Source organism: Dendronephthya gigantea, unplaced genomic scaffold (genome assembly GCF_004324835.1).
Source record: "Dendronephthya gigantea isolate DGI-Jeju-01 unplaced genomic scaffold, DenGig_1.0 000305F, whole genome shotgun sequence".
In the NCBI taxonomy this organism is placed as follows: Eukaryota; Metazoa; Cnidaria; class Anthozoa; order Malacalcyonacea; family Nephtheidae; genus Dendronephthya; species Dendronephthya gigantea.
This window is the reverse complement of record NW_021163315.1, coordinates 43061-69927: the sequence shown is the minus strand read 5'-3', so window position 1 is coordinate 69927 and position 26867 is coordinate 43061. Positions and strand designations below refer to the sequence as shown.

Genomic DNA, 26867 nt, shown 5'->3' with positions numbered 1-26867 from the left:
AAGTTGATATTTCCTCAAAGTGGTAGCACACACCACGAAGGTGAAAATCGAAGTTTCTTGCACGTGTTTGAAATCGTGTTTAAAACGTATTTTACGACTTTATTTTTGCCTCGGTGAAGCTTTAGCGGAGAGGATCGATACAGCGTTTTCAAAATGGTGAGTTGTGTATATTTTCAAGTATTTTGCTTGGTCTATAGTCACCTTATGTTGCAATTATCATTGGAGTCTTTAATGAATAGTTAAAATGTTGTCTGCCATTTTATAGCCTTGTACTATAATCTTCTTTATGAAGGTGTCGTTGTCCCCAATACATGTTTTCCTTAATTATTTTCACTGTAAATAACAGTTTTTAGCAGCTAGTTAAAATATTGTTTACAGCATGACATCAGAGACAATTTATAATTTAGGGACTCACCCCCCCCCCTGCATTGATGAAGCTAGAAACACCCCCTGAAAAAAAAGGAAATGGTAGCACAAAATACCTCTTGAAAGTTTTGAGATTTCCTTCCCATCCCTGAGGAAAAGACCAAAGTGCTTAGCAGCTTAACTCCTTGAGAATGTCTTATTTCTAGGGTATCTTATAAAAAAATTTCACAGGCTGAAGTGTGTACATCAAGTAGAATGACCTTTATCAATTGTGGTTTTTACAAATCCCTCTTGATTATGATTGAAGAATTCATTAAAACTTGATTAATTTCATCTTTAGTCTAGTGATGAAGTTAATCCTAAAGCGTACCCATTAGCTGATGCACAGTTAACAGTCAAAATACTGGACCTGGTGCAGCAAGGAACCAATTACAAGCAGCTAAGAAAAGGTGCTAATGAAGGTGGGTCTTGTAGGCTTAGTACTATTTTATGAACAAACTTTGCAAACATGATTTGGAAATGCCTTTTCAAGAGTGATAATATATGTGTTCTCTTTTAACAGCAACCAAGTGTGTCAATCGAGGCATTGCTGAATTTGTTGTCATGGCTGCAGACACTGAACCATTAGAAATATTATTACACCTTCCATTACTATGCGAGGACAAGGTTAGTTTTGTAGTTTGAATTGTTTCTTAATTCATCTATAGTTAGATGTCTTTCATCATATTTGTTTTTCGTTTGTTAGAATATCCCCTACGTCTTTGTACGCTCCAAGCAAGCATTGGGTCGTGCTTGTGGTGTCTCACGACCAGTCATTGCATGTGCGGTCACCGTAAATGAAGGGTCACAGCTCAAACCACAGATTCAAACACTGCAGAATGCTATTGAAAAACTTCTTATATGAGTTTGTAAAATTAACATCAGGTGTTACAATAGATACTCATTCAAGATGTTATGCATTTCACTTGTATAAATATACATATATGAAATCATGCAAATAGTTTACTGTTAAATAACTTTTTATTTGATGATAATTACAGTTTTATTTCAGCTTTGGTACATCATTTATACCAGCTGTAGCATGATGGATTGGAAGTTTTTCAGCTTAAAATTGATGAAAATTGACGCCATCCTGTTACTGTTCAACATAAATGTGGGTCTGTTTCGTGATATTGCTCAAAGACAGTCACTGATAATAATGACGTACATCCCTTCATTTGTTTAAAAGTGCTTCTCCGTCACTTGGTTGTCCACAGCATTATAATTAGTCATTGTCACCAGTATTATCTTCTGAACGTACAGATGTTGCCATCAATGATGGATTGTATAGTGAGGGTATTGCTACACTGGCAGGTTCACAGTCATAACCAAGTTTCTTCATATCTCTTGTAATGACATTCCATGATACTTTTACATTGCCCTGGGATCTCACTCGTGTTACTGAGGAACAAAAATACCTTTTTTAATATGAAACAATCACTTCGGCATATTTGTGAAGCATTGGGTGCCAGTATTTCTTGCACAACCCTGGTGTGTTTGTTAGAATAATTATAACAATTCATACCTTCCCTTCCTTCTCCTTGGGCAACTACTTTGGGATCAACAAATTCTGGTCTTCTTCCTAAAAACCAACTGAGAAAACAACAAATGTTGACTGCTTTTTTTAATATTTTTGAGATTCTGTTTGTATTTAATTAAATACATACCTGGTGAACTTTTGAAGTCTTGATGATGACTCTGGCACAAACATTGGGATCTCTCGAGAATGACTAAGAGAAAGAGCAAGTAAGTTTATTTATTTGCTTCCATGTACCATAGTTAGAAGAGGGTGCAGGTAGGTACCTTCCTGGTGAAATAGGTACATGGATGGCTCCGTATCCTCTCACAACATCATGACCAAAAGCATCAGGACCATAACAGCTCACTACTAATTGAGGCCCTAAATTAACATTAAGACCAGTCAACTGTTTATGGCTTGCTTCTAATGTCAGTATGTTGGACTGAAATTTATAACAACAAAAGTATATATCATTTGACTCACATCCGGAAGGATTTGTGCTCTTAAATGTGATATCCAATGGGAAGTTAAAAACAAACACTTGTCTACTATCATGGCTTTTTTGAGTTATCTGCGATATGCCTTCTTCTATACCCTGAAATAACAAAGTTTTATTGATCGCTTTTGTGTACTGTGCCACAGGGGACCCATAAAGTATACTGCATAACATTTCGTCAGCTGTACTATCATGAAGCATTTCTTATCATTGAAAATAGTTATTTTATTGGGCTTATCTAAGGGACTGTCGTTTCTTACCGATGTGACAAGCCAGTCTTGACCATAAACAAAATTATATTTGCAATAAAGTTCATCAAATTCAGGAAACTAGCAACAGAGAGTAAAATCATATGAATATCCTTGTCTTAAATGGTCGTTAATTATCAATCTACTTACTCTGGCTATTTCAATTTGACCAGAAACCATAACTAGAAAAACACTGCTGTGTAAACCTGCCATTTATGAAGTATGTAAACAAAAGTCATTATCAATAATTATCAAATGAGTTCCCCTGTCCTCCCTCATTTCGGCGTGCTTTGAAGACAAGCTGAAAATTAGCGGAAAGATTGTTTTTCTCGTGGTAAAGATATTCATTATTCTGGGTTATCACACGTCTTTGTAGCTGATTTGGTAAAACACTTCAGCAATGTAGAATTAGTAAATATAGTGTTTATATATCAAAATACAAGAACTTATAAGGAAAAGATATGTATTGAAGTGGAAGAAGATATGTACCCATATGACCATCAATGTACCTTAATCCTTCATTGTTTAGATGCATTTCTGCAACGAAATAAAAGTTGTCTTTATTTTTCATGTTTGAAATTGTTTCATCGTAATATTGTAAGATATGAATGTATTTTCATTTAATTCCCAACCTTAAAGTGTTGTATAACGAAAGGAACGCGTCGAAAACTGTAATATTTCATTGTTTACATCACCATTAGCAACGGTGGATGAATAGTTAACCAACCAAGTAAGATTTTTAAATACTATATTTGTTTCATTTGTTGCTATAATATTAATGAAGATATACACAAATGATAGGATTAACTCGTCTTCAAATTTTATGTTAATGTCTCTGCTCATAGTATGTATAGGTTTTCTTAGACACTTGTAAATTGTTACTGAAATATTTTTGACAGCACGACAATTTTTTGCAGCTTGAAATATTCTTGGTTTCATTTTGTAGTCAACAGTCATTGATATCAACAGTGGGATTAATATGACATAATTCTTGAAAGGAATGGCTGTATACTTTGACAATCGTATTCAGAGTACAACCACTTCAAATACAGATCTCTTATGGCATGATTCATATCCATTACTTGCTGTTGCCTCTAATAACTCATCTGATAATGGTGGATCTGTTAATTTCTACTTGGATGAGGTATTTAGTTTCATTTGTTTACTCTGATAATTGTTGAATTCTTATGGATCATGATTTTAATTCAGTGCTTTGCAAATTAAAATCTATGATCTCAGTAAGAAGAAATTATTTTTAACATATCAATGCAATTCTAGTGTATTACGTCCACTAGTGTACTACAGGTGTAACTTCTGTTCATCTGTAATCTTCACTTAGACAGTAGTTGTTTATTTGCCTGTTCTAATTTCTGTCAGGGTGAGTTGCTGGAAGAGTCGTATCTTAACAGACCATCATCTCAAGCAACATCAATGTCATGGCATCCTGTTCGTAAGATCATTGCTGTAGGATGGACAAATGGAGAGTTACTTATATGGAATGAACATGAACGAGACTTGCATGAAGTATACAGTATCCATAAGAGTAAAATTAACACAGTCAGGTGGAGTTCTAATGGACAGCGACTTGTTTCTGGAGATCAGGTTTGCATGCATTGTCTAATATATCTTTCCTTTGTGTGAAGACTCTCTCTAATATGTACCATAGCTCTCTTTCTAATAAGTAGCCCAATTTTTAACCCAGAGTCTTAATAACAATACCATGCACCGTCCTTGTAATACCTTGGTATCTATACCTTTCTTCTCTAAAATGTGAGCCTGATCCACACTGAAACTGTATCAATATTGTTCGTGTTATTTTCAGGAAGGTTTGCTGGGAATCTGGAAAGCAGATTCAAAAGGCAGGTTATCTCAAGCACCTCTTTATCAACACGACTGTGGCTCTTCTATAACCTACTGTTTATTTAAGCCTCTACTGGTGCAAGAAAATCCTGTGTAAGTTTACAATATTAACTTTTCTATTTAAAAATGTTTAATTTTTTTTCATTTAAGATGGATCTTTTTATGTTTCAGTGATATAGTTGGGCTGGCAAGAGCTGCTGTTAATGGGGATGAAAAAGCTCTGGATCTTTTCTCATCTGCAAAAGGAAAAAAACAATCCTCAAATCAACTTGTTAATTCATTTTTCTTTGGCACTGCTGATGGTAAAATTATATTCACTTGATGTAATTCTGTTTTGAATACCAGTTTAAAGAGAAAGTACTTATCAGTTTATAGAGAAACATTTTCAATGTATTATAATTGTTTAAATAATTATTTTTCATTTAGGAAGTGTTTTCTTTGTTGATGACAAGGGTCATACTACAACATCCTTTGCAGTTGATGGATCTGTTAGAACTTTGTTATATTATGAAGGAAAAGAAATCTTGATCACAGTAACAGAAAATATGATGCTTACACAACATTCTGTTGCAATGGATGGAAACATTAATGAAATAATGAAGGTGAGTCAATCATTGCCTCTTCATGCATGGACCAAGCTTGTATTAAACAAGTTTCAACTTGATTATTTGCAGGTGAAGATCACTGCTGGTTCAGGAAGTCGCTATATTGTATGGGCAGGTCAAGGAGTGTTAGCAACTGCCTCAGGAGAAACTGTTTTAAGGTATGCAAGTCAATTCAAAACAAATTATAGAAGCAGTCAAAAGCCTACCCTTTTTAGTAAAATTCTGATCCATGGTTTTCACAAGCAATTGGTAATATCTTTCATTTAGAATGTTGGACATAAATCACAATGAGAATTATGTTTTGAGTCTTGAAAGTGCTGGTTATGAACCAGGGGAATGTATAACATGTATTGCATATTCCTCATTTAAAGGTGAGTATCTGAATAGAATCACTTTGTAAAATAACACAAGCTCCTGGTTAGCTCCACATGATTATCGCTGATTTTGCAGGCATTCTTGCTGGAGGAACTAATCTTGGTAAAATAGCGATGTGGCATTCACTGAAGAATAAGACAGGAGCTGATATTGATGGAGAAAAGAAATGGGAAATATCGTCACCATCAGTTATACAAGAACATGTTTTCCAATTGCAGGTTTGTCTCAAGTATATATATTTTAGATCTACTATCATGCAATAGAAATTATTGCTGTGTGAAGTGTTATCATGGTACATGTATATCAATTCTTTCATAAAAATTATTGATTGTTGTATAATAATAGTCCATTAATTTTCACCTCACATTGTTCAAAATCTTTTATTTCTGTAGTGGGGTGGTGGCAAGGGTCTTCTTGGTGCTAATGTTGGATCATCAGTTGTAATCTTGAAAGAACAAGTTATGAACTTTCATTTCAATAATTTGGTGGGTGCTTGTTTCTCTCATTATCAGCAAAAAAATATTTTCATCTCAAGACTTCTCTTCATTGCAGGTGGGAGCAATACAAATATCACCAAGCCAGTTAACCATTGAAAATTTTGCTACTGATTATTGTCATGATCTTAAAACAGATATACATATCAAAGGTGCATACATACTCAAGGTGAGACAAAGCTTTAATTCCTGGTAGACTGGTAGTTTATTGTAGAATCCAGATACACTTGACTAGCATTTCTTAGGAAATTGATCACAAAGCTTATTTTTCCCAGGATCATGTTGTGGTATGGGATGGTAAACGTGTTGTTGTCTATGAAGTTTCATCTGATGTAGCAATGGTCAGAGCTGCTGGTAAATACTTTTTCCTTGAATCAACCAACCTTTACTTTAATGTGAAGTGAAGTTTTAAATTTGGAGGTTTTTCTTCAGGGTCATTCTCGTGTGACTCCCAATCAGTTGTTGCATATGATCAAAGTGTCTACACTATTGAACCAGGGAAAATACAAGTGCGCAATTTTCAGGTAATTTGCTTGTTATTCATAATAATTAAAACCATTCATAATTACTAATAATTATTCCTGGATGAGAGCTCATTTCTTCTCAGTATTTTGAGGTCGTGATGTAATTAACTTCTGATAAATATCTTGTGACAGGGAACTGTGAAGCAAGTTCTTGCATTTCATGAGTCTGAGGGAGATCCAATTATGATAAATATTTGTGCCTCATACTTGGTTTCTGCAACGAACTTAGGCTACTTAAAAATGTGGGATCTTTCCAGAAGGTAACTCGATTGAATTCAAGTTTCTTGGAACCGTTTAAATCTCTCTGCAAGGAATTTGACAATGAATTGCCATTGTGGTTCATCTGATCTTCTCTGTCTGGTTTAAACATCGACTGCACTAACGTTGATATTTTTGTTTTCAGAGAGGCCAAACAACATGGTCCAGTGAAACATTTTGATACGGCCGTTGTTGGGATTGGAAAAATCAAGTCTGCAAAAATCAATTGTTCTGGCAGCAAAGTTTGTGTCACTTGCGAGAAGGTAACTCCACTATCACTTTCCCAATCGTTCTTTTGTTGGGATTTATTTCAATCAACGAGTGACATTTTTAGAGCGAAGGTGTTGTTGATCCAAGATTATTTGTGTGGGATGTTGAGCTTGATCTTCTGCAGACCTTCGACTTCAGTACTGGTCGTAATGATCAAGAAGTTGAGGGCTCAGAGCAGTCGTTTGAATTAAGCGGAAGATGTCCTGATATTCAGTACTGGGATCATGATGAACCAAAGCTTCTGGTTTGTAAGGCTGTTTTATCTTCTGGTGCAGCTGATCAGGATAACAGAAAGAATAGTGATCAGGTTTTGGTAAGTATTTTAAAAGTGGTATGAATCTCAGAGCACACAGTAATAATGGCGAACTCGTAGTTTCTTACAGATATTTCTTACATCCATGGTGTTGTTATTCATGTTTCAGCCTGATGCCGTGATTGTGACGTTATTCAGTACTCCTGAGAATGGAATTATATTATTGGATCAATTTGTCGAGGAAGACAACTATACAGGTAGAATTATTTCCTTTGCATCATTTTTTCGTAATGAATCATGCAGCGAAAAGAAACCTTTGTCTTTCTCTTTAGGATTTTTGGGCGTTCAAGTACCTTACTTATATTTTTCAATAAAGGTTAGTTCATTTTTGTACATCCAAAAAATCATTGGTTGTATTCATATCAGAAGATGGGATATGTCTTAAAAGACTTTCTAATTGCATTCATTTCGTTGCCAGAAAAGCGAAGTTCTGGAAGAGAAGAAAAGAATTGGAGGCGCTGTTCTTCCTCTGGGTTCACAGCGAGTAACAACAAGACGAACAATGAGAGGTTTTGTTGGACTTGAAGATGGAAGCAATGAAGCTAAACAGGCCATGTTGAATTTTACTTATTTATCTGCAATCGGGAACATGGATGAGGCTTTCAAAGCGATTAAACTTATAAAAAGGTGCGCATAACTACAGTATGTACATAACGATATTCGTCCAGAATTGACAGTTTGATTATACGACAGAAATTAATATTGATATATTACTTATTACAGCGAGTCCGTTTGGGAGAACATGGCAAGAATGTGTGTAAAGACGAAGAGGCTTGATGTCGCTTCTGTGTGTCTGGGAAATATGAAGAACGCAAGAGCAGCCAGAGCTTTAAGAAGAGCGATGAAGGAACCAGAACATGACGCACGCGTTGCTATTCTTGCTGTTCACTTGAATTTATTGGTAATTTACAGTACCACTCTTGCAATTCAATAAATATGAAACCTGCATGAATCTTCTTGAATGAGCACCATGCAACTGCAGCATGAAAACAAGGCATCCAATGTAGCGGGGTTTTATTACGACAAGGAAGATTTGGGAACAGATTTCGATCAGCCTGTAAGTTAATATATTTCTCAACTACTAGGTGTTAAACATCATGGTTCGTCTTTTTTTTCAGGATGAAGCGGAGAGATTATACAAATCATCCAAGCGTTATGATCTCTTGAATAAATTCTATCAAGCTCGAAACGAGTGGACGAAGGTACAGTAACGATGAATAAAGATGATGCATGCGCCGTTACGAAAATATCATTTATGCAGACGAATTGTTAAAGTTTTGTCGAATTTTTAGGCAATCGAAATTGCTGAGCTTCATGATCGAGTTCACTTAAGAACGACGTACTACAACTTCGCTAAATTCCTGGAAATGTCCGGCAACGTTCAAGGGGCAATTGCGAAGTAAGTCTTTATCTCATCAGCCATCAGCCTGTAACAAGTTTTTAAATTAGTCAGTCTCAATAGCTTTTAAAATTTTCGATTTTTGTTGGCATCCAGAGTGAACAATTTTTTTCGTTTTTTAGTTATGAAAAGTCAGACACGTTCAGATTTGAAGTTCCCAGAATGCTTTTAGACAACCCGAACCAACTGGAGAATTACATCATGAAGACGAAGGACAAGTATGTATAAAAGAACGAGATTTTTTCCTGATTTGTCAACATGCAACGTTATAGACAGTATCTTGTTTTCAGATCTCTTCGTAAGTGGTGGGCTCAATATATGGAGAGCAATAGTGAAATGGACGTTGCTTTGAAATATTACGAGGCTGCAAATGATATTTTATCTCTTGTCAGAGTTTATTGTTTCTGTGGTAATATTGAGAAGGTATTTTATACCATCATACTTGATACTGTACCATTTCTTACCAGCCATAAACATTACAAATTGGTATTTGTAAATATGTATTTATTTCCCTTGAAGGCAGCTGAAATTTGCAACGAGACTGGCGATAGAGCAGCAAGTTATCATTTAGCAAGACAGTTTGAGAACCAGGTAAACCCGTGCGCAAATCAGCTACAGTCATGCACAGAATCATGTTTACTTTTGATCAGGTACATATACTGACATTTAATCACTTTTTTTTCAGGATAATATCAAAGATGCAATTCATTTCTACACCCGGGCGCAGTGTTTTAGCAACGCAATACGCTTAGCAAAGGTAAAATCTTCAAAACATTTTCGCAGGAGCGAGTAAAGTCCTGCCTTGCTCAGTTTGCTGTTCCAATAGTTGAGCCAAAGCCCGGCGAAAAATATGAACTAATGTAACGAATTTATATTCTAAATGATAATATTTCATAGGATAATGTGATGGATAGTGAATTAATAAATCTGGCCTTGCTTAGCAAGCCTCAAGACATGATTGATGTTGCTAGGTAATCATCTCTTGTTTTTTGAAAACTAATTTATCAAAGGTGATAAAGCATGATTCTTACATGTTTATTTTCTTCACAAGATATTACGAAAGCAATTCTAACATGTTAGACAAAGCGGTGATTCTCTATCACAAGGTAACTTCATTTCTTACTATACCAATAATCATGCCAGCGTTCTTCACCAGCACCTAACACCAGCATGCATGGGTCGTCGTGTTATCAACTGCTTGGTTGTTTTCTTCTAGGCGGGTGAGGTGTCTAAAGCTCTGGACCTGTGTTTTAAAACAGAACAATTCTCAGCATTGCAAATGATTGCTGAAGATCTCACTGAAAACACGGACCCTGAAATGTTGGCGCGATGTTCTGAATTCTTCATGGAACATGGGCAGTATGACCGAGCCGTTGAACTGGCGGTTCTTGGGAAAAAGGTACTGGCAAATATCGCTTTAACTCCATGCGAAACACTTATGCAAAGCATAACGTGAAGATATACTGCATAGGTATATTGGATAGGTATATTATTGCATTTTCATGGTTTGTTTTATCAACAGTACGTTGAAGCCATGGATCTTTGTCTTTCTCATAACGTGATGATAACTGAAGAACTTGCTGAGAAAATGACTTTATCAAAAGACAGCAACAATACCGAATTACGAAATAAGATCTTAGAAAGGATTGCTGAGTGTTGTATGCAGCAAGGATCGTATCATTTGGCTACTAAGAAATTCACTCAAGCTGGGAATAGAATAAAGGTACGCGATATACTGTAGATATTTTGAATCATCGAGCATGTCAAAATGTTTGTGTTATTTGCACTCTTACTCATAGTCGTTTAAAGAAGACATCGCATCTCTCTTACCCTTTCAGGCGATGAAAGCACTTCTCAAATCAGGGGACACAGAGAAAATCGTCTTTTTTGCCGGAGTATCAAGACAACGTGAGATCTACGTGATGGCTGCTAACTATCTTCAGTCTCTTGACTGGAGAAAGGATCCTGACATTATGAAAAATATAATTGGTTTCTACACGAAAGGCCGGGCTCTCGATTCTTTATCAAGTTTTTATGACGCGTGTGCACAGGTACAGTATATATGCGTATAACATAACAACAATCAATGTTGACTGTTTGAATATTGTCGAATACCATATCATTTCATCTCGAATTATAGGTTGAAATCGATGAATACCAGAACTACGAGAAGGCAGTCGGGGCGTTATCAGAGTCTTATAAATGTCTTGGAAAGGCAAAATTAAAGAATGCTTCAAGTCAAGAAGAGAAAATGGCGTTTATTAAACAAAGAATTGGTTTCATCAAGAAATTTGTTCAGGCCAAGAGGTAGCTAATTGAATACCTTTTAGTTATACGTGATAGACACGATCTTCGAGGTGCTGTTTTTCACTAACCAGAATAAAACCAATGATTTAGATCGTATGAAGATGATGCTGAAGAAGCGATTAGGCAATGTCAGATATTATTAGAAGAACCTGATATTGAGACTGCTGTAAGAATAGGAGATGTATATGGAATCATGATCGAGCATTTAGCAAGACAACAGAGTCACTCTAAGGTAACCGTTGCTGTATTTGTAATTTTGAAACGATGCTGAATAATTGGCAATGATTCTATTAATTCGTTTAATTTTCAGGCGTATTCATTGGTTCAAGAACTACGACAGCGCGTTCAGAACGTAAATATTTCTTTCTACGTGAACATTAGAACTATCGAAGAAATATACAAAGCCTTGGACATTCCCATGGAAGGCAGTTTGGGAAAGCAGGTTATAACTAACGAGGGAGAAAGTGAAGATGAAGGAGAAATTTTAGATGAAGCTGTGGAAGAAGATTTTCCAAATGGCTTTCATTAAAACAAGTTCTATGTACATATCAATAAAACTATGTTCTATTAACTGGTATAACCATGCTATACTAGTATATATTATATATTTAAAACAACGCCAGCACGCGTGTTCCGCCATTGGTTTGTACTCGTGAGTGGCGTGTTTTTAGACTAACCAACCTCAAAGTCTTCACCAAACTTCACCCTAGTCTACTTTCAGATGAGATACAGTTGTGCGCGTTTCAGACGAGAGAATAAACGAAGAAAGATAAATTGAGGTTGGTATCGGCGCAGCTAATTTTTTTTCCGAGACAGTCATCTTTGATGGTCGAGCCTCTTCCTCGATGGCGAAATTTGCTTTTATCAAAGTGGAAACATCGGCTATAATTTTTAAATTTTGGCAAATTGCATTTTACAACGTTTATTAAAATTGTTTTGGCGAAAGAAAATAAATAATTGAGCGGGAAAATACGTTATGGAAAAAGGTAGATTATCTCTTTATTGGTCTATCATATTTCCTAATAAATTTACTCCTTAAGCTTCTTTTGTATTCATTTCCGTTATTCCTAATGGCGTTGACATTATAACATTGCTAATAGCCGCATTATATTGTGTGATAACTCCTTTGTTTGGTGTTTTGCATTCACCAAATACAGTTCAAAACTTAGTTCACAACATAATCTAAAGAATAAAGGTAAAATAAATTAATTTTGAGCGGTACGCCGAAAAGGTTTTAGGTTTTTTTAGATTTTAGCGTTTTCCCGCCAAAATACGCGACATAATAAAAAATCTCCTCTTAAATCTTTTATAAGATGTTTCTTCTTTGTTATGATCTCTGGCTGTCTTAAAAAGACAAACCGGATTGGTAGTGTAAAATAATTACCCATATTGAATCTTTTCAACACAGATAAAGAGAGAAGTGATAAGAATGTAAATGAAGTCCAGCCTGTCCAGGTGTGTAGTCAAGTTATTTATTAAACTACAGGAGATATAGCTGTATGAATATGTTTCATGTAACTTGATGATCTTTAATTTCGTACCATGGCCTTGATATATCATTTTAAGCGCGGCTTGTTAGCTTTATACCAAAGTTTGAACTGAATATTGGTTCGCAAACACTGCTTGGAGCTGCTGAACCCATCTAGATCCGGTTCACAGTTGGGAAAAAAATATGCAAAAAATCACCTTGTCTAAGACAAAATGTAAATAATTATGTATATTCCAGTATTTGACAGATCAATGTTCTAAATTTTGTCCACATGCAGATTTTTGATAGGACTAGCTGCACCTTACTTTTTTATTTCTTTGGTCTAATCCAACACAGAGTTGCCTACCATCTGGTAGTATGCAATTACTTAATGGTTTCCGTGTTTGGATGGCCTGATCCAAACACACAGGAATGTTGCAAGAGTTAAGGAAAGTGTGCAAAACACAAGCCGAAGGGGAGTGTTTTGCTAGCTTTTCTTAACTCGAATGAACCATTAGGTAATTGTTTTATAAAATAACAACGACAAGGCCTGAATTTAAATTTTAATTCATTAAAACTTTAAACCCTGTGTTTGGATGGCCTGATCCACACGCAATGAGTTGTTCTCAGTCAGTTTGATACAGTAAGTACTTTTACCTGTAGATGCAAGATCAAAACTTTGAAATTGGTTTGGTGTATCCAAAGGCAGATGGAAACATATAAATATTAATCCAAACATTTATACCTAAAAACTTATCATGGTTGAGAAACTAAAGCATTTTTTTTATAGACAGTGCCAGTGGAAAGAAGAGTTAAAACGAAAGCTCTAAAAGGAATAGTAAGCCTCATTTTATATACTCTTGTAAATTATGTTCAACAAGGCACAATGAACCTGATATTTAAGAAATCCATCTAATTTTTATTAGTATCATAGCATTTTGATGCAAAATTCAAAGAAAACAAAATCAATAGAAGAACCTCCACCTGTCAAAAAGCAATGTGTCAGCGCTGAAGAAGATGATGCACCTGATGATGATGATGTTTATACCACAACGATGATTGAAAAGCAGACATATTGTGCATTAATTCCTCAAAAATTCAAAAGCCTAAATGACCTTTGTTTCAGTGGCGTATTGCAAAACTGCCTGGCAGTCATTTCTAATGTCTTTACTCCAAAACTTGCCAAAAATGGCAACCATTTTTTAAAAATTTCTATTACGGATCCCACCCATTATGGAAGCTATGAACTTATGTGGTTTTCAAAACCTACCGAGTTTCCCAACATATACCGAACTGGTGAAATTGTATTATTGAAAGGCATTAAATGCCAGAAGTATAATGAAATCCACCAGATACTCAAGAACTTCACAACAAATATCTGTGTTATTCCATTGGACGATGATCCTCCTCTGATGAAGAAGGCAAGGTATAGTCTATGGCAGTGGAAGATGTAAGACACAGCATTTGATTGTGTCTTATGCACCTTACCACTTCAATTCATTGCTTCCAAGAATCTGGGATTCCCCTTCTAAATCTGAAGTCACTGGTTTGCAAAATTTTTTATCTGTTGGAAAATAAAAAAAATGGATCCCCGATTCGTAGGACAAGTGTGAGTCAGTCACATACACTAGCTCCTAACATTTGGAAATCCCTTGGCATTGTATTATTTTCCGACACACTAGGGATTTTGCACATCAGCGACTGAGACTAAAAAAACTTAATCTGGGATTTCCTTTGTCTCAGCTAGTTTACTGATACGCAAATTGCCCTGTCTATCGGAAAATATTCAATGGATTCCTGATTCTTGGCACCTAGTACGTGTGAATCATGCTTTAATCATAGTATTTTTTAAACATACAGGCAGCCTCTTGAGCGCTATGAATCGAAATTTGGAGACGCAATAAAGTTCTTGAAGAAGTGGCGCAACAGTAACATAACAGCCACCACATTCTCGCAACTTGATGTGATTACGACAGCTGTTGAAGGCTCGTCATTTAATTTCTGCGTGAAGATCATGAAATTGACAGAATTGACATGCGACTCATATTGCTTAACCGTATGGGATGGAAGTCGTCCATCGCTGCAAGCTAGAGGTAAAATCATCGTTCAAGTTATTTCTTTTAATATTACAATGTCAATTGGTCCGTCAATAATTTTCCATCTTCCAAAAACTTTATACAGCATATCTATTGATTTTACCTGATATTTGTGTCTGTCGTCATTGTTGTTAATACTGATGTCAATAATTTTACAACATGCAGCAAGAGAAGAGAACTCTAATGCTAAAGCTAATGCTTGTGATGTGGATGAGGAGGAATTAGTTGATATAATTGTCCTGGACCAGAACAGAAGCATTAAAAAGTACAACCTGAGACCTCTTAACGTGCTTGCTCTCTACGATGTAACACTTAACACTGATCGCCGTTTGGAGCTCAATATGGAAAATGAAGAAAGTGGCTTTACAGTTGTAAAACCTTATTGCCATGTCGCGTAAGTCTTGTTTACCATAATTTATACATTGTAGAAAGATAGTCATATTTTCATTCAAGTTAAATTTTGCTCTAAACAAATTGCAAACAAATGTTTCACTGATGTAATATTGCCGGCACTGATGAAAGCCCGGGATAACGGACCGAACGCTTTGCAGTATTAAATATTTACGAGGTGTACCTACAATCTAATTTACTATTCTATTTTTAATCTTATTGATGTCACCATGCAAACTTACAAGAATATTAAATGTTTTATCGATCAGAAAGCGAGAGACTCATTTTAAAAGCTGATGAAAGTTGATAAAAAGACAAGACGAGTGATCTCCGGCCATCAAGTCAACTTTTAACAAGAAGTTATCACCACCATTTAACCAATCTTTTTGGGAACATGCAAAATATCAACTGTTACTTTCGTTATAATGAAACACATTTAATACGTCTTTACTTGTATTAAACAACAATTCAACAAGGCTCGTTAAAGTTGTTATTTAATTGCAGAAGATATGTCCCTGCCCGTGAACAACGCCAAGAACACACGTGGAACTTCAAAGGATGGTAGTGGAATATGGAGGATGATGATGGTTAATTGTTGGAAGATATTATAGGTATGCTTTATAGTATGTGTGATCGATAAAATAGACTTTTGCCGTTATGTTTTCTACTACAGACAACGCATTTATTTTAAAAAACCGATCAAAACCTTTATTTCGTAAGCTATAAAGTATGAAGATATTAGATATGATTCAGATTGTTATTATTACTCAGCTAAACATAACTGTGCTATATAAATGTACATATACGTTCTTATTTTCACTCCATGTACATATTTCCTACCACTAAATCATTCCATGGATGCGTATAGATCTACGCCTGACATTCTTTTCGGCTCAGAATTTCAATATTTTCACTCGCTAAGACATTATTCTCCTGTGGTATCTCTGATTTTGCTGACATTTCCTGTAATGTCTCGCATAGTTTAGTATTCAACGTCTCTGGTAGCAACAGTGCTAACAGGCCTGCCGTCAACATGAAACCTCCCATAATTATAAAAGGCACAGATTCTGCTGTGTAGGTGCCCTGCGCAGGAGAGGAAAAAACGCCCTTACTCTGTGACCATGACCTTTAATAGCGTATGGATTTGCATTTTCAATTTATTGATGCATTAGCAAACTCACCAATAATAAAATCTGAGGCGCCAAAATTCCTCCAAATCTCGTCCAGAATATTCCTGCTCCAAGTCCAACGTTGCTACAAAATAAGTTGGTGAAAGAATATAATTACCGGCACCACATGCAGCCATTGTGAATATCATGACCGTTTTCTTACCGAATCATTGTGGGATAAAGCTCTGAAGTAAAAGTGAAAATATTTGCAAAATTTCCAGTAACCAGCATCTTGCACATTATTGCTAATACCGTCACAAGTATTTGGACATTTTCTACGGGAGAAAAAACATAAAAACATAACGCGATTATACGAGATAGAAAGTGAATGAAGGAGCGAGAAAACAGTGAAACCTAATCTGCACTGCGTAATATGGTAAAGAGCAACAGAATCATACCATTTGATTTTGGCAACGCTCCTGCAATAATAAGGCCTGATCCACCAAGGATACTATAAACACAAAATGGTCGACGGCGTCCAAATCTATGTGGAAATTGACTTCATCAAAACGTTATAATAATTTAATGAAATGCTGCTATTCGAACTAATATTTTATAGATTTCTCCACCCACCTTTTCAGGAGAAACATAGTAGTCGTAATAATGACAATCTCCAGGACGCCATTGATAAAGAAATTTAAATATTTATCTCCAGCGAGACTTGAAATATTTAATGACAGGCCATAGTAACCCAAAGATGTTGCAAACCTAAATGAAGTGTATGTATTCACAATTATGACACAGCTATATTCATGCATGAATTGGGGGAAAGCAAGTTCATGTTAGAATATATAAATATTTCTTTACCAAACAACCATCATTATCAAAGAACGTTTTCGCAAACTCTCTGATCTGTAGATGTCGGTGATGTTGTAACTTTTAACATTGAACGTATTTCTTTCTGCCTTTTTCATTTCATCCACTGTTTCTTCAAATATCTCTTTTGGAAAAGAAATCTTGTTAAAATTACTTATCTTTTCAACAACTTTCTTTGCCTGGTCAGTGCGATTGTTGATCAAAAGCCAACGGATTGATTCAGGCAAAAACCTATAAATATGGAAAGTACCGTGTTAGACGATATTTAAAACATGATCCTTGCATGGTTTCTTGGCCAGGGTCACTCACCAGACTAGTGCAACTTGCAAGAGACACACCGTAGTAGAAAGTAGCTGAATGTAGTGCCAATCTTTTATCAGATAAGAAAATAATGCAAGCGTCATAATTCCAGTGGCCCATGGAAAACCTATACCAACACCTATGTATGTTCTGTACTTTGTTGCGAAAAGCTCCATGAGACTTGTGAATGTTGACATTTGTACCCCCTGGAAAGGAAAGGAATTTGGGAGGATTAAAGATTCATAATCTGGGCAAAAGTTCCCTTTTATGTGCATTATCATGAAGGTCATTTTTCTTACCTGAAGGACAAATCCAAGAAAAAACCGAAGTACAACAAATGCGACGTAGTTCTTAATGAAAAATAGAGGTAACCCAAGAACAAATGTTGAAACCGTGGTGAACAGGAATACAGGCCTTCTTCCAAATCTATCTGACAATGTTCCAAATACCAGCCCACCCAACATGACACCAACGAAATATATTGTTGTCGCAAGACTGGTTTTGTAAGCATCATCACACACAAGATCCCACTGAAATAGAAATTTGGGGATTATTTGATTGTCTTTCAATGAATACTGTGTTGATGGGAGGTGTAATACCCCACCGGAGTATTACCTCTGATATTATGGTCATCTCTCCCTTTGGTAAATCGTAAAACCAGCCATTTGGACATGATATTTTCTTTGAAGTATTATAACCATCATATAAGTGACAGCCATCCCACTGGGTTACTCCTCTTTTCTTTATTAACGGTACAAGAGAAGTTATATCAGAGCTGTTTGTTACAGCGCAACGATGTTTTGTTTTCGCTCCTATGAACGCCATTCCTAGATGGTTCCAGGATATATAAACCCAGCTGGCTGAGAGATAGATATACATTAAAACTTGAAATTTTCCTGGTTTGCCAAGCGAATTTGTTAATGTGTCAGTTGTCATTGTCGCTTTCGTTGTCCTTAAAGAACTTGTTTGCAGTTACACGCGTTGAATTGAAACAGAAAAGTGTTTAATATCTGGAAGAAAATCAGGACGAGCTCTAAGATACGGATGAAAGACGAATGCCTGACAGAATTATGAGAACTTGACTCTCGCGTTTTTATTACATTTCAGGCAATTATCGAGGAACATTTGAACAGGGAACTTTTGCCTCGTTTCTCCGTTATTTTAGTCGGACTCTGACATGCTTCTCGCATTCTAATTATCTCCATCCTTTACTAAGAGTCTAACCGTCGACATTAATCACAAGTGATATCGGTTGTAAAGGATTAACAGAGAATATGATCTTTTAAGAAATCGCTAATCCTAAAGTACATGATGGTGTTTAATGGTGCTTCACACGTTGCTAAGCAGACACCACTTCTCCTGTTTCCGGAGTTATGGACATGCACGCATAGACACATCTCACAACCAAGCCATTCTTGAAATTTAAACATTAGATGATCCGAACTTAAAACACACAAGTGAATATGGTCTCAGTGGTCAAAACTGATTGCCTTTGATGTAATAATTCTAGCCGTAATGTTACATCATATTGACTTTTGAAATATGCTGTATTCCAAACAATTCCAAATATGCTGTAATATGCTGTATTCCAAACGAGTCTTGTCCCCTGGAATTGTTGCGTTTTAACAAACAGGTAGCAGACATAATGGACTAAATGAGGTGTACAAACCTGAGCAGTAAAGACACAATTATCTGGTTTCCCGATTCAATGTTGACTCCAGCGCTTTTTCCTTCGTTTGTAATTTGACCCAATCATCGTCTCATTGTGGTTATTAACCTATAAAAAATACTGTTGTTGCGCCCTGCTTGGAATTGTCGATGACGACAATTTATAATAATGCACTAATGATATTGGTACCTACAATTACAAAGACGTTTGGCATCCATAGATTTCTAAATGTTTCCTATGTTTTAGCTCCTTCAATTCTATGAAATGTACTTTAGACTTCTGGGGCCGGTTGTTCAAAAGCCGGTTAACGCTAACCCAGGGTTAAAAATGCCTAACCCAGGGTTAAATTTTAAACCTTGCTTGATTTGCGTTGCACAAAGCTCGGTTAGCGTTAACTCTGGGTTAAAATTGATAAAAAAATTGACCCTGCTAGTTAGGTGGGTTAACTTTTTAATCCTGGGTTAACTTCGTTTCAAAATGGATGAATAAGGAGCTGAAACACGTAAACACGTATAATTCGTCATGAATTAAACACTTTTGAAAGGTTTTACGAATAATTTCGACAGCAAAGAATTATTTAAGTTTGACTTCGTTCGATTTCAGCTGATGTATTGATTTATTTATCTTCGCTTCAATGCAATACACGATAAATGAATACAACCGTACAAATTGAAAGATCGTAATCGAAATATTTGTTTCGGATGGCCAAAATTCGATTATTTTGATTGGCAGCAAGTGGTAAGGCTACGTTTGTTCCTGAATTTTGAATAATCCAAGAATGCCTGAAATTTTAAAATAGATTGTTTATAATATGCATTGCTTAATTTTGTTTCACATCGCGACATTGTTTATCATACAAAAAGGCCTTTCATTTCCAATCTTTCCAAAATTCCATGCACGGAAATTGCTGTTCAAAACAACGTCCCTGCGACCCTGCCCTCAAGGCATATAATCTTTCGACTGACAATATATCCTCGTCCGGTAAAGTTTTGACGCTCGTTTATTGACCAATCGAAAACGTTCTTATATCCAATTTAGTCGTTAAAATACATTTAATCTTAGATTAAATATTTTAACCCTGGATTAACTAACCCTACCGCTAACCCTGCTTTGAACAACACAGTTTTAACCCAGGTTTAGCTAACCTAGGGTTAAGGATTTTAACCCAGGTTTAGCACTAACCCAGGGTTAAATTTAACCTGCTTTTGAACAACCGGCCCCTGCAATATTGCAGATGTAATGAAATACCATACGAAATTCATAGCGTATTCGTCATTCGTGAATGAAAGACCTGCTGCTTCTTGTATGAACATTTAATTCATAAGCTGAACAGAACATCATAATTTGACAGGAATAATATTTACAGTTGACAAAGACTACTTTTTACTTTACTACTTTTCAAAGATTCCTTGTATTTTCATCTCAGTGAGAGATTACATTCACATTCCATTTGTGATACATTTTAGAATGCTTCACACAGTCAGAAAACTCTCTCATGTTACATCGCTCCTTCATCGCTCATGCTGACAATTTTCTCGTGTTTATGAGGAACTGGCAGGGTACCATTAATAACAAACACGTCGTCATCCTTATTCATCTTGTTAACATGAAGTTCCACTGAATTTTCAGTCGCCTTTTCAAACGTGGTGGCTTCTTGCATAGTTTCGGCAAGCTTCATGTTCAATGTCTCGGGCATAAGTAGGGTTAACAAACCAGAGAAAAGAACGCATGCTCCGTATATAATGAATGGTACTGATTCTGTTGTATATTTTCCCTTAAAAAACAAATGTCATTCTTTGAGAACGAATAATTTTCAGAGAAAGATTTCCATAATTTTTCTTACCAACAAAAAAACTTGAGGTGCCAGGATGCTCCCTGTTCGTGCGAAAAATATGCCAGCTCCGAGTCCAACATTTCTAGAAATATACATAAGATTCTAGAAATTCTGTTATAATTGTTACAGTAACCTTTTCGACCGTCTTATAAATGAAGATAACTTTACCTGATAACTGTTGGATACAATTCCGAAGTGTACAGAAATATGATGGCAAAATTCCCAGAAATGCAGATCCTTCCGCAAAGAGCCAATGCAGTTGTGAAATCTTTCAAGAAATCTGGAAGGAGAATTAAAGATGACTAAGATGACTTGCTGTTGGTGTTACCATTTCTAAACCAAACCATGCAGCAACAATCTGTTTGCTTGTTGAGGTGTAGGCGAGTATATCAGTGATAGTTATTAATACCTGTATCCTTCGATAACGCGCCAGCCAGAATACAAGTCACCCCGCCGATAACAGAGTAAAAACACAGAGGTTTTCGGCGACCCAGTCTGAAACGAAAATGCATCATTGGATTGCGTCGAACCTATTGCTCTTCGTGCAGATCTATCCAGGTAGTAATATCGTTCATAACTCTAGTATTTATCGAGACTACATCAACCTTTGGTGCTACAGAACAATTAAGGAACATAATTTCTTACTTTAACAATACGAACACAGTGACCAAGTATATCCCAAGTTCAAAAATTCCGCTGATGAAGAAGTTGAGATATTTATTACCATCCAAACTTGAAACATTCAATGCAAGACCATAATATCCAAATGATGTTGAGAACCTAGAATATAATGTACGGTCTTCAAGAATTTGCAGTTTAACAATTGTAAACGAAGCGTCTTCACCCACCATACAAAGGCCAGAATAAGTGATCGTTTTCGTAAAACAGAAGACCGGAAGATATCAATAATACTGTAGTTCTTTTCATCAACACTTTTTTTCACTCCAAATTTATTGCTGTTGTCTGCAACTTTGTCAAATTCTTCTCGAGGAAATGGCAGGTCATTAAAACTTGTGATCTTCTCAATGATTCTCTCTGCGTCTTCGAAACGGTTCTTGGTGAGCAGCCAACGGAATGATTCTGGGAGAACGCTGAAATAGAATGTGTAATTTAGGTGCATTTGGTTTGGTGAATGTTTTAAACACTCCAGTCTCCATCAAATAAACCATCGTTAGCTGGCTTTGCTTTTCCTAAAGGGCTGAACTTACCATATCAGTCCAATCTGAAGTAATCCTGTTACAGTGCAGAAGAGCTGAATATAGCGCCAATCTTGAATAAGATAGGATATCAAGGCTAGAGACATTACGCCAAAAGACCAGAAAATACTGCTGGCGACACCTGCAGTTGTACGATACTTGGCTGCTAAGATCTCCATGAACGAAAGAAATGATGTCATTTGTAAACCCTACAAGAAAGAATACAGAAGAGAGATTGATTAAAGTTTGTAATGAATCTTGTAAACTATATGTGCATGTACAATTCTCACCTGTAGTAGAAATCCCAGCACAAAACGAAGGACAACAAAGGCGACGTAATCTCGGATAAAAAACACGAGGAGTCCAATCAATGCAGGAGTAAACATGGTGAACAACAAGATGGGCCTTCTTCCAAATCTATCTGACAATGTTCCAAATACCAGCCCACCCAACATGACACCAACGAAATATATTGTTGTCGCAAGACTGCTTTTGTAAGCATCATCACACACAAGATCCCACTGAAGAAAATATACAGGAAGTATTTAGTGAAATTGGATAACTTTTTCGGATCTATGGTTAATTTACTTCAGAAAGATGTCATAAGCGTCTAGATAAATATGTCACGCTATACAATTATCAAACGACCTCTCTGAATGCTCTGATAGTTTACGATTCCTACCTCGGAGATAATAGTTTGCTCTTTGTCAGGAAGATAATAGGTCCATCCAGTTGAACATTCAACTTTCTTAGAACTATTGTGGTCAGAGTACAAGTTACATCCATCCCATTGTTCCTTGCCGTTCTTTTTCACTAACGGCACGAGAGAGTTGATATTTGACGAGTTTTTGACCGAACAATGATGCTTAGTTTTAGCGCCAATGAACGCCATACCAAGATGATTCCATCCAACATACACGTAGTTTAAACACAGAAATATGGTCAAAAGAATTTGAAATTTTCCTGGATTGCCCAAGGCCTTCGCGATATCTTCAGCTGACATTCTTCAATCTAAGAATCGTTATTTCATAGTAAACAATTGTCTAAACAGATTTATTTAACAGCTGCGTAATATGAAGAGGTTTTGCCATTTCAATCTTAAGGCTTTCCTCGGGTGAATTAGTATAGGTTAGTATCATCACTCTTGCGAACCACTTTGGGTTTAGTCAAAACGTTGAGAACTTTTCGTCTTTATTTCATTGGTATTTGCTATGCATATATGACCATAGATGAAAGTTGTTATTATTTCACTCTTTCCTTGTCTTAATAAGGTTATTATCTAATAAAGCATATTGAAGGCAAGCTCCTCGGAAATTCATTAATAAGGCATATTTCTATGACCACCTACTTACCAATAATATATTTACTCCGTTCGCCTCTTCCAACCAACACTTCTCGAATTATCTGGCAATTTAAATGTTGAGCAATTTTAGTCCGTCTCCGGTTACAATATAGCCAGCCAGCCAGCCAGCCCACACAACAGCTTGACCAGGTAATACCAGAATTTGTCATTATAATACGTGCATGCATGGTATGTCAAAAACACAAAAATTAATTGTTTCACTATATTGACGCTGCATGGTGCTAAGGCTGTATGAATTGATCATTTTATTCCAGAATTTGTCGCTGGAATATTATTCTTTGTATCTTTATATATCTGATATATTTTCTCAAAGCAGCAAAACGTTTTAATCTTTGTTTGTTCCGATTAATATTATGTGATTGTTTAGTGTGTGGGTTTCACTTGAAGATACGTGGTATATTTCGTCATATATTGCCTCATTTTAGTGATGTTTCCTCTTAATACCAGACAATCCTACGCCTCAGTTTCCTGCTAGATATCTATTGAATATTTCTTGAAGTCGTTGCTTAGGTAATGCAGCTGCATGATAAATATTTTGACTATAGACTCCCACACCTTTCCTCGTAAAGATTATGTAGTTCAAACATAGTCTACGTCTTAATTTAAAAGCGAAACTCTGGAAATCTTCGTATTGTTATCATTTCAATCATTGTACTATCTATGCGTGTATTCATCCAATGAGATACGAACTCAATTAAACCAAGCGTGTGGTTACAGATACTGCATGCCAACAAGTGCATTTATTGCGGCTGGTATGACAATTGACGCGTTTCACTCAGCATTTTAATCAGTAATTATATTTAATCAAGTATTTTGTGCCTTCAAAACCAGCATTCATCCTGTTCGATGATCTTGTCTGACTCTGCTGGTGCCATGCGTCGGAAATTGTGAGACGCGTCGAAAAATACGCCTTAGGTCTATAAAATTTTGACACCGTATCTCCTTACGCGAGCCTGCGTTGTTACTTCTTTGTAATATTCGAGGCGTAGCCCAGACTAATGCCAGGCCTGTTGCATGACGTACTTGTTACGTAACAAGAATATTGGCAGGAAAAATATTATAATTTATTTCTACCATCATGCAGAAGATATTTTATAAACTGTTCGCATTTTTTTGCTTTCGGTGTCGATTGACTTAAGTTAAACTAAACTTAAACCACTCAGCGCCGTAATATTTCTTTTTTTGTTGCGCTGAATGCTGAACCACAAATTGCTTTCTTCAAACAGAGCGTAGCATCTTAGCTTCAAAATAGAAATAGATTAAGTGGCATCACATGCAATGTCAAAATGATTAAATCATGTAGTTATAACTGCCGGTTTACCACTCAAAATAACCCAGAGTTGCGCCAAAATATCGAGACTTGAATACTCTGACGGAAAAGGAAAGGTTGTAACTGGCCAATATCTGCTTGAAAACTTCGCATGTTAAATGTCTAAACTGAGTGTTGTAGGAAACTTAAGAGCACGCGATATTCATACCACCACTTATACTGGACAGTTCGTTTAATTTTTATTTTTATTAATTGTGTGTTTATGTTATTGTCATTTATTTTGGATGTCTTCATAAACAACGATGAAGTGATTTGTTAAACCTACTTAACATACAATGCATAATATCAGAAGGTATCTCAGATCACGTAAAATGAACATCTTTTATAAAAAAACACTTCACTTGGTAGCGATTTGATCTGCGAAAACCTGAAATACGTTTTCTCTCATGAAAAACTCGACCAAAACAGTCTGCCTATATACCATTGTCCTCTACTGATCATTTTCTTACAAGATCTCTTTGTTTTTATGAAATTACTCTTGCGTTTATATAAACATTCATTAAAAAAGAAGCCGCAGTTGAAGTTTGCTAAACTTCCTTGTGAGACGTTGACAGTGCATGGAATAAAACAATAAGTTCCTTTTGTGAATAGTAAAATAATTTGAGATTACGTGATGCTGTAATGGTCCTCTGAAAATCACAATCCATTACATTACGTCTATTGTTTCACAACAACTAAAGTCCTTTGTAACTGCATGGATTTAATACAATAAAACATTATATTTAGCAATATATCGCCGTGCAGATCTCAACTGATAATTTAATAACCTACAGTACGCTATAATTGCAGTTACTTTGTTTTTACCTATAATCCAGTAATTGTCTTTTGAAAGAAATATTGGTAGTATAAGAGAGAAACTTTATTTCCTGTGTTTTTCAGTTTGATACCGACGAATTTTTCTTACCTTCTTGTTCTACTTTTTAGAAGAACCTTCACTGTGAATGTCTCGGGTGACAGGTCCCACGTTTTTCTTTAACTTCTGTCGAGGTAGACTAACCACTACCGTGCACTCATCAACTGACTGCCACTTTATTGTCTTGACATTTATATCCTCTTAAATATTGGCAAACGTCAAGGACTGATCAAGTGATTTTTCGGCTCTTCTGATTTTCATATGCCCAGCCCATCGACTAGAAAAAGCCCGCAGCTTCCCGTGAAAGGCGACTACTGATTATTGTATTCAAATGATATGTTAAATGAATCTACTCAAAACATAATGAAATGGTTACGGATACAATATATTTAATAACTATGTTCATATTTTAAGTTTACCCCACCAAATGTCGGCTGCATATTGACAGACAGGTCAAGGTGAGGGTTGATGATGTTGGAACATGGTTAATCGAACAGTATTGGTGTCAACCATTGGTGTCAACCATCTATCAGATGTGTTTCCTGTGTCCATGACACAAACCATGACAGCTTATTGTAGAATACTACCTACACTGGACCACCACATTTGAGATATCTTTCTCAGGTAGTTCAGACACAAACCATGACAGTTTATTGTAGAATACTACTTACACTGGACCACCACGTTTGAGATATCTTTCTCAGGTAGTTCAGACATAAACCATGACAGCTTATTGTAGAGTACTACCTACACTGGACCACCACGTTTGAGATATCTTTCTCAGGTAGATCAGACACAAACCATGACAGCTTATTGTAGAATACTACCTACACTGGACCACCACGTTTGAGATATCTTTCTCAGGTAGTTCAGACATAAACCATGACTTGAAGAATACTACCCACCACGTTTGACCACGAAAGCTTATTGTAGAATACCAGTCCTTTATAGTCGTGCACTGGATCACCATATTTGAGCCTGGTTTTTATTCATAAATTTAGATACTATCAATATTGTGTTTTTGGCAGACGACGGAACTAGATTTCAAGTATCTATTGAAATATATCAGGGTCTTAGCAACAAGATCCAGTATCCGCGAAGTAATGTTTTGATACGAGAAACAAAGATCTTTTATTTAACGAGGAAAGTGGACGAGAACTATTCTCATCGCTCGAATGGTTAGCTGCGCAGTCTCGTAACCATATATGCTCGGCAAATCTCGTCGGCTTACCTTCGTTGTACCACCATTAAAGTGACGACAGCGAAGCATATTGGGATTGATGAGATAGCAATTCTAAGATGTATAACTT

At 36.1% G+C, this 26867-nt stretch overlaps 5 protein-coding genes across 7 annotated transcripts; 3 read left to right on the top strand and 2 right to left on the bottom strand.

Annotated features, from left to right (window-relative positions):
* Positions 1–9: 9 nt before the first annotated feature.
* LOC114541724 (NHP2-like protein 1) lies at positions 10–1370 on the top strand. Its single transcript, XM_028561528.1, has 4 exons — positions 10–156; positions 707–827; positions 929–1032; positions 1112–1370. Exons 1-4 carry the CDS (start codon positions 154–156, stop codon positions 1268–1270), a joined length of 387 nt encoding a protein of 128 aa, XP_028417329.1. The 5' UTR covers positions 10–153; the 3' UTR covers positions 1271–1370.
* On the bottom strand, positions 1318–2922 carry LOC114541722 (B9 domain-containing protein 1-like). Its single transcript, XM_028561526.1, has 7 exons — positions 2819–2922; positions 2681–2749; positions 2408–2519; positions 2209–2305; positions 2073–2135; positions 1931–1998; positions 1318–1806 (listed from the first exon to the last, which is right to left on the bottom strand). Exons 1-7 carry the CDS (start codon positions 2879–2881, stop codon positions 1631–1633), a joined length of 648 nt encoding a protein of 215 aa, XP_028417327.1. The 5' UTR covers positions 2882–2922; the 3' UTR covers positions 1318–1630.
* Positions 2923–3182: 260 nt separating this feature from the next.
* Positions 3183–11688, top strand: LOC114541703 (intraflagellar transport protein 140 homolog). 2 transcript variants are annotated; one of them, XM_028561504.1, is made up of 34 exons: positions 3183–3398; positions 3615–3812; positions 4046–4270; positions 4491–4621; positions 4700–4830; positions 4955–5130; positions 5203–5291; positions 5401–5504; positions 5584–5726; positions 5901–5993; positions 6061–6171; positions 6278–6356; positions 6435–6526; positions 6659–6786; positions 6930–7047; positions 7119–7367; positions 7477–7564; positions 7640–7683; positions 7786–7994; positions 8091–8268; positions 8486–8569; positions 8660–8766; positions 8889–8984; positions 9057–9189; positions 9286–9357; positions 9452–9523; positions 9664–9737; positions 9818–9872; positions 9983–10165; positions 10289–10489; positions 10605–10817; positions 10907–11073; positions 11164–11305; positions 11384–11688. In XM_028561504.1, the coding sequence occupies exons 2-34, from the start codon at positions 3669–3671 to the stop codon at positions 11600–11602; spliced, it is 4350 nt and encodes a 1449-aa protein (XP_028417305.1). In that variant the 5' UTR covers positions 3183–3398; positions 3615–3668; the 3' UTR covers positions 11603–11688. The 2 variants fall into 2 exon arrangements, with proteins under 2 accessions (XP_028417305.1, XP_028417306.1); XM_028561505.1 differs by lacking the exon at positions 3183–3398 and adding an exon at positions 3429–3512.
* A 132-nt stretch (positions 11689–11820) lies between these two features.
* LOC114541692 lies at positions 11821–15719 on the top strand. Of its 2 annotated transcripts, none has more exons than XM_028561492.1 (7): positions 11821–11852; positions 12482–12528; positions 13332–13379; positions 13468–13967; positions 14402–14634; positions 14803–15031; positions 15532–15719. In XM_028561492.1, exons 4-7 carry the CDS (start codon positions 13483–13485, stop codon positions 15590–15592), a joined length of 1008 nt encoding a protein of 335 aa, XP_028417293.1. In that variant the 5' UTR covers positions 11821–11852; positions 12482–12528; positions 13332–13379; positions 13468–13482; the 3' UTR covers positions 15593–15719. The 2 variants fall into 2 exon arrangements, with proteins under 2 accessions (XP_028417293.1, XP_028417291.1); XM_028561490.1 differs by lacking the exon at positions 11821–11852 and adding an exon at positions 11982–12059.
* Positions 15720–15884: 165 nt separating this feature from the next.
* LOC114541706 lies at positions 15885–26198 on the bottom strand. Its single transcript, XM_028561507.1, has 20 exons — positions 25609–26198; positions 23364–23415; positions 22694–23022; positions 22302–22532; positions 22024–22220; positions 21664–21906; positions 21461–21595; positions 21225–21310; positions 20984–21095; positions 20825–20897; positions 20484–20755; positions 17928–18276; positions 17612–17842; positions 17322–17518; positions 17004–17243; positions 16770–16904; positions 16595–16680; positions 16360–16471; positions 16209–16281; positions 15885–16110 (listed from the first exon to the last, which is right to left on the bottom strand). The coding sequence occupies exons 3-20, from the start codon at positions 23012–23014 to the stop codon at positions 15898–15900; spliced, it is 3306 nt and encodes a 1101-aa protein (XP_028417308.1). The 5' UTR covers positions 23015–23022; positions 23364–23415; positions 25609–26198; the 3' UTR covers positions 15885–15897.
* Positions 26199–26867: the final 669 nt, after the last annotated feature.

Coding starts and splice junctions, on each gene's coding strand:
- LOC114541724 (XM_028561528.1), top strand. Junction 828..928: donor AAGAAAAGGTGCTAATGAAG/GTGGGTCTTGTA, acceptor CTCTTTTAACAG/CAACCAAGTGTGTCAATCGA. Junction 1,033..1,111: donor CATTACTATGCGAGGACAAG/GTTAGTTTTGTA, acceptor TTCGTTTGTTAG/AATATCCCCTACGTCTTTGT.
- LOC114541722 (XM_028561526.1), bottom strand. CDS start 2,881: ATGGCAGGTTTACACAGCAGTGTTTTTCTAGTTATGGTTTCTGGTCAA. Junction 2,136..2,208: donor GTACCTATTTCACCAGGAAG/GTACCTACCTGC, acceptor TCTTTCTCTTAG/TCATTCTCGAGAGATCCCAA. Junction 1,999..2,072: donor AGACTTCAAAAGTTCACCAG/GTATGTATTTAA, acceptor TTGTTTTCTCAG/TTGGTTTTTAGGAAGAAGAC.
- LOC114541703 (XM_028561504.1), top strand. CDS start 3,669: ATGGCTGTATACTTTGACAATCGTATTCAGAGTACAACCACTTCAAAT. Junction 8,767..8,888: donor GTTCAAGGGGCAATTGCGAA/GTAAGTCTTTAT, acceptor TTCGTTTTTTAG/TTATGAAAAGTCAGACACGT. Junction 9,358..9,451: donor CAAGACAGTTTGAGAACCAG/GTAAACCCGTGC, acceptor CTTTTTTTTCAG/GATAATATCAAAGATGCAAT.
- LOC114541692 (XM_028561490.1), top strand. Junction 12,529..13,331: donor ATGAAGTCCAGCCTGTCCAG/GTGTGTAGTCAA, acceptor TTTTTTTTATAG/ACAGTGCCAGTGGAAAGAAG. Junction 14,635..14,802: donor TCCATCGCTGCAAGCTAGAG/GTAAAATCATCG, acceptor TACAACATGCAG/CAAGAGAAGAGAACTCTAAT.
- LOC114541706 (XM_028561507.1), bottom strand. CDS start 23,014: ATGTCAGCTGAAGATATCGCGAAGGCCTTGGGCAATCCAGGAAAATTT. Junction 21,596..21,663: donor CTTATTCTGGCCTTTGTATG/GTGGGTGAAGAC, acceptor ATTATATTCTAG/GTTCTCAACATCATTTGGAT. Junction 16,905..17,003: donor TTGATAATGATGGTTGTTTG/GTAAAGAAATAT, acceptor CACTTCATTTAG/GTTTGCAACATCTTTGGGTT.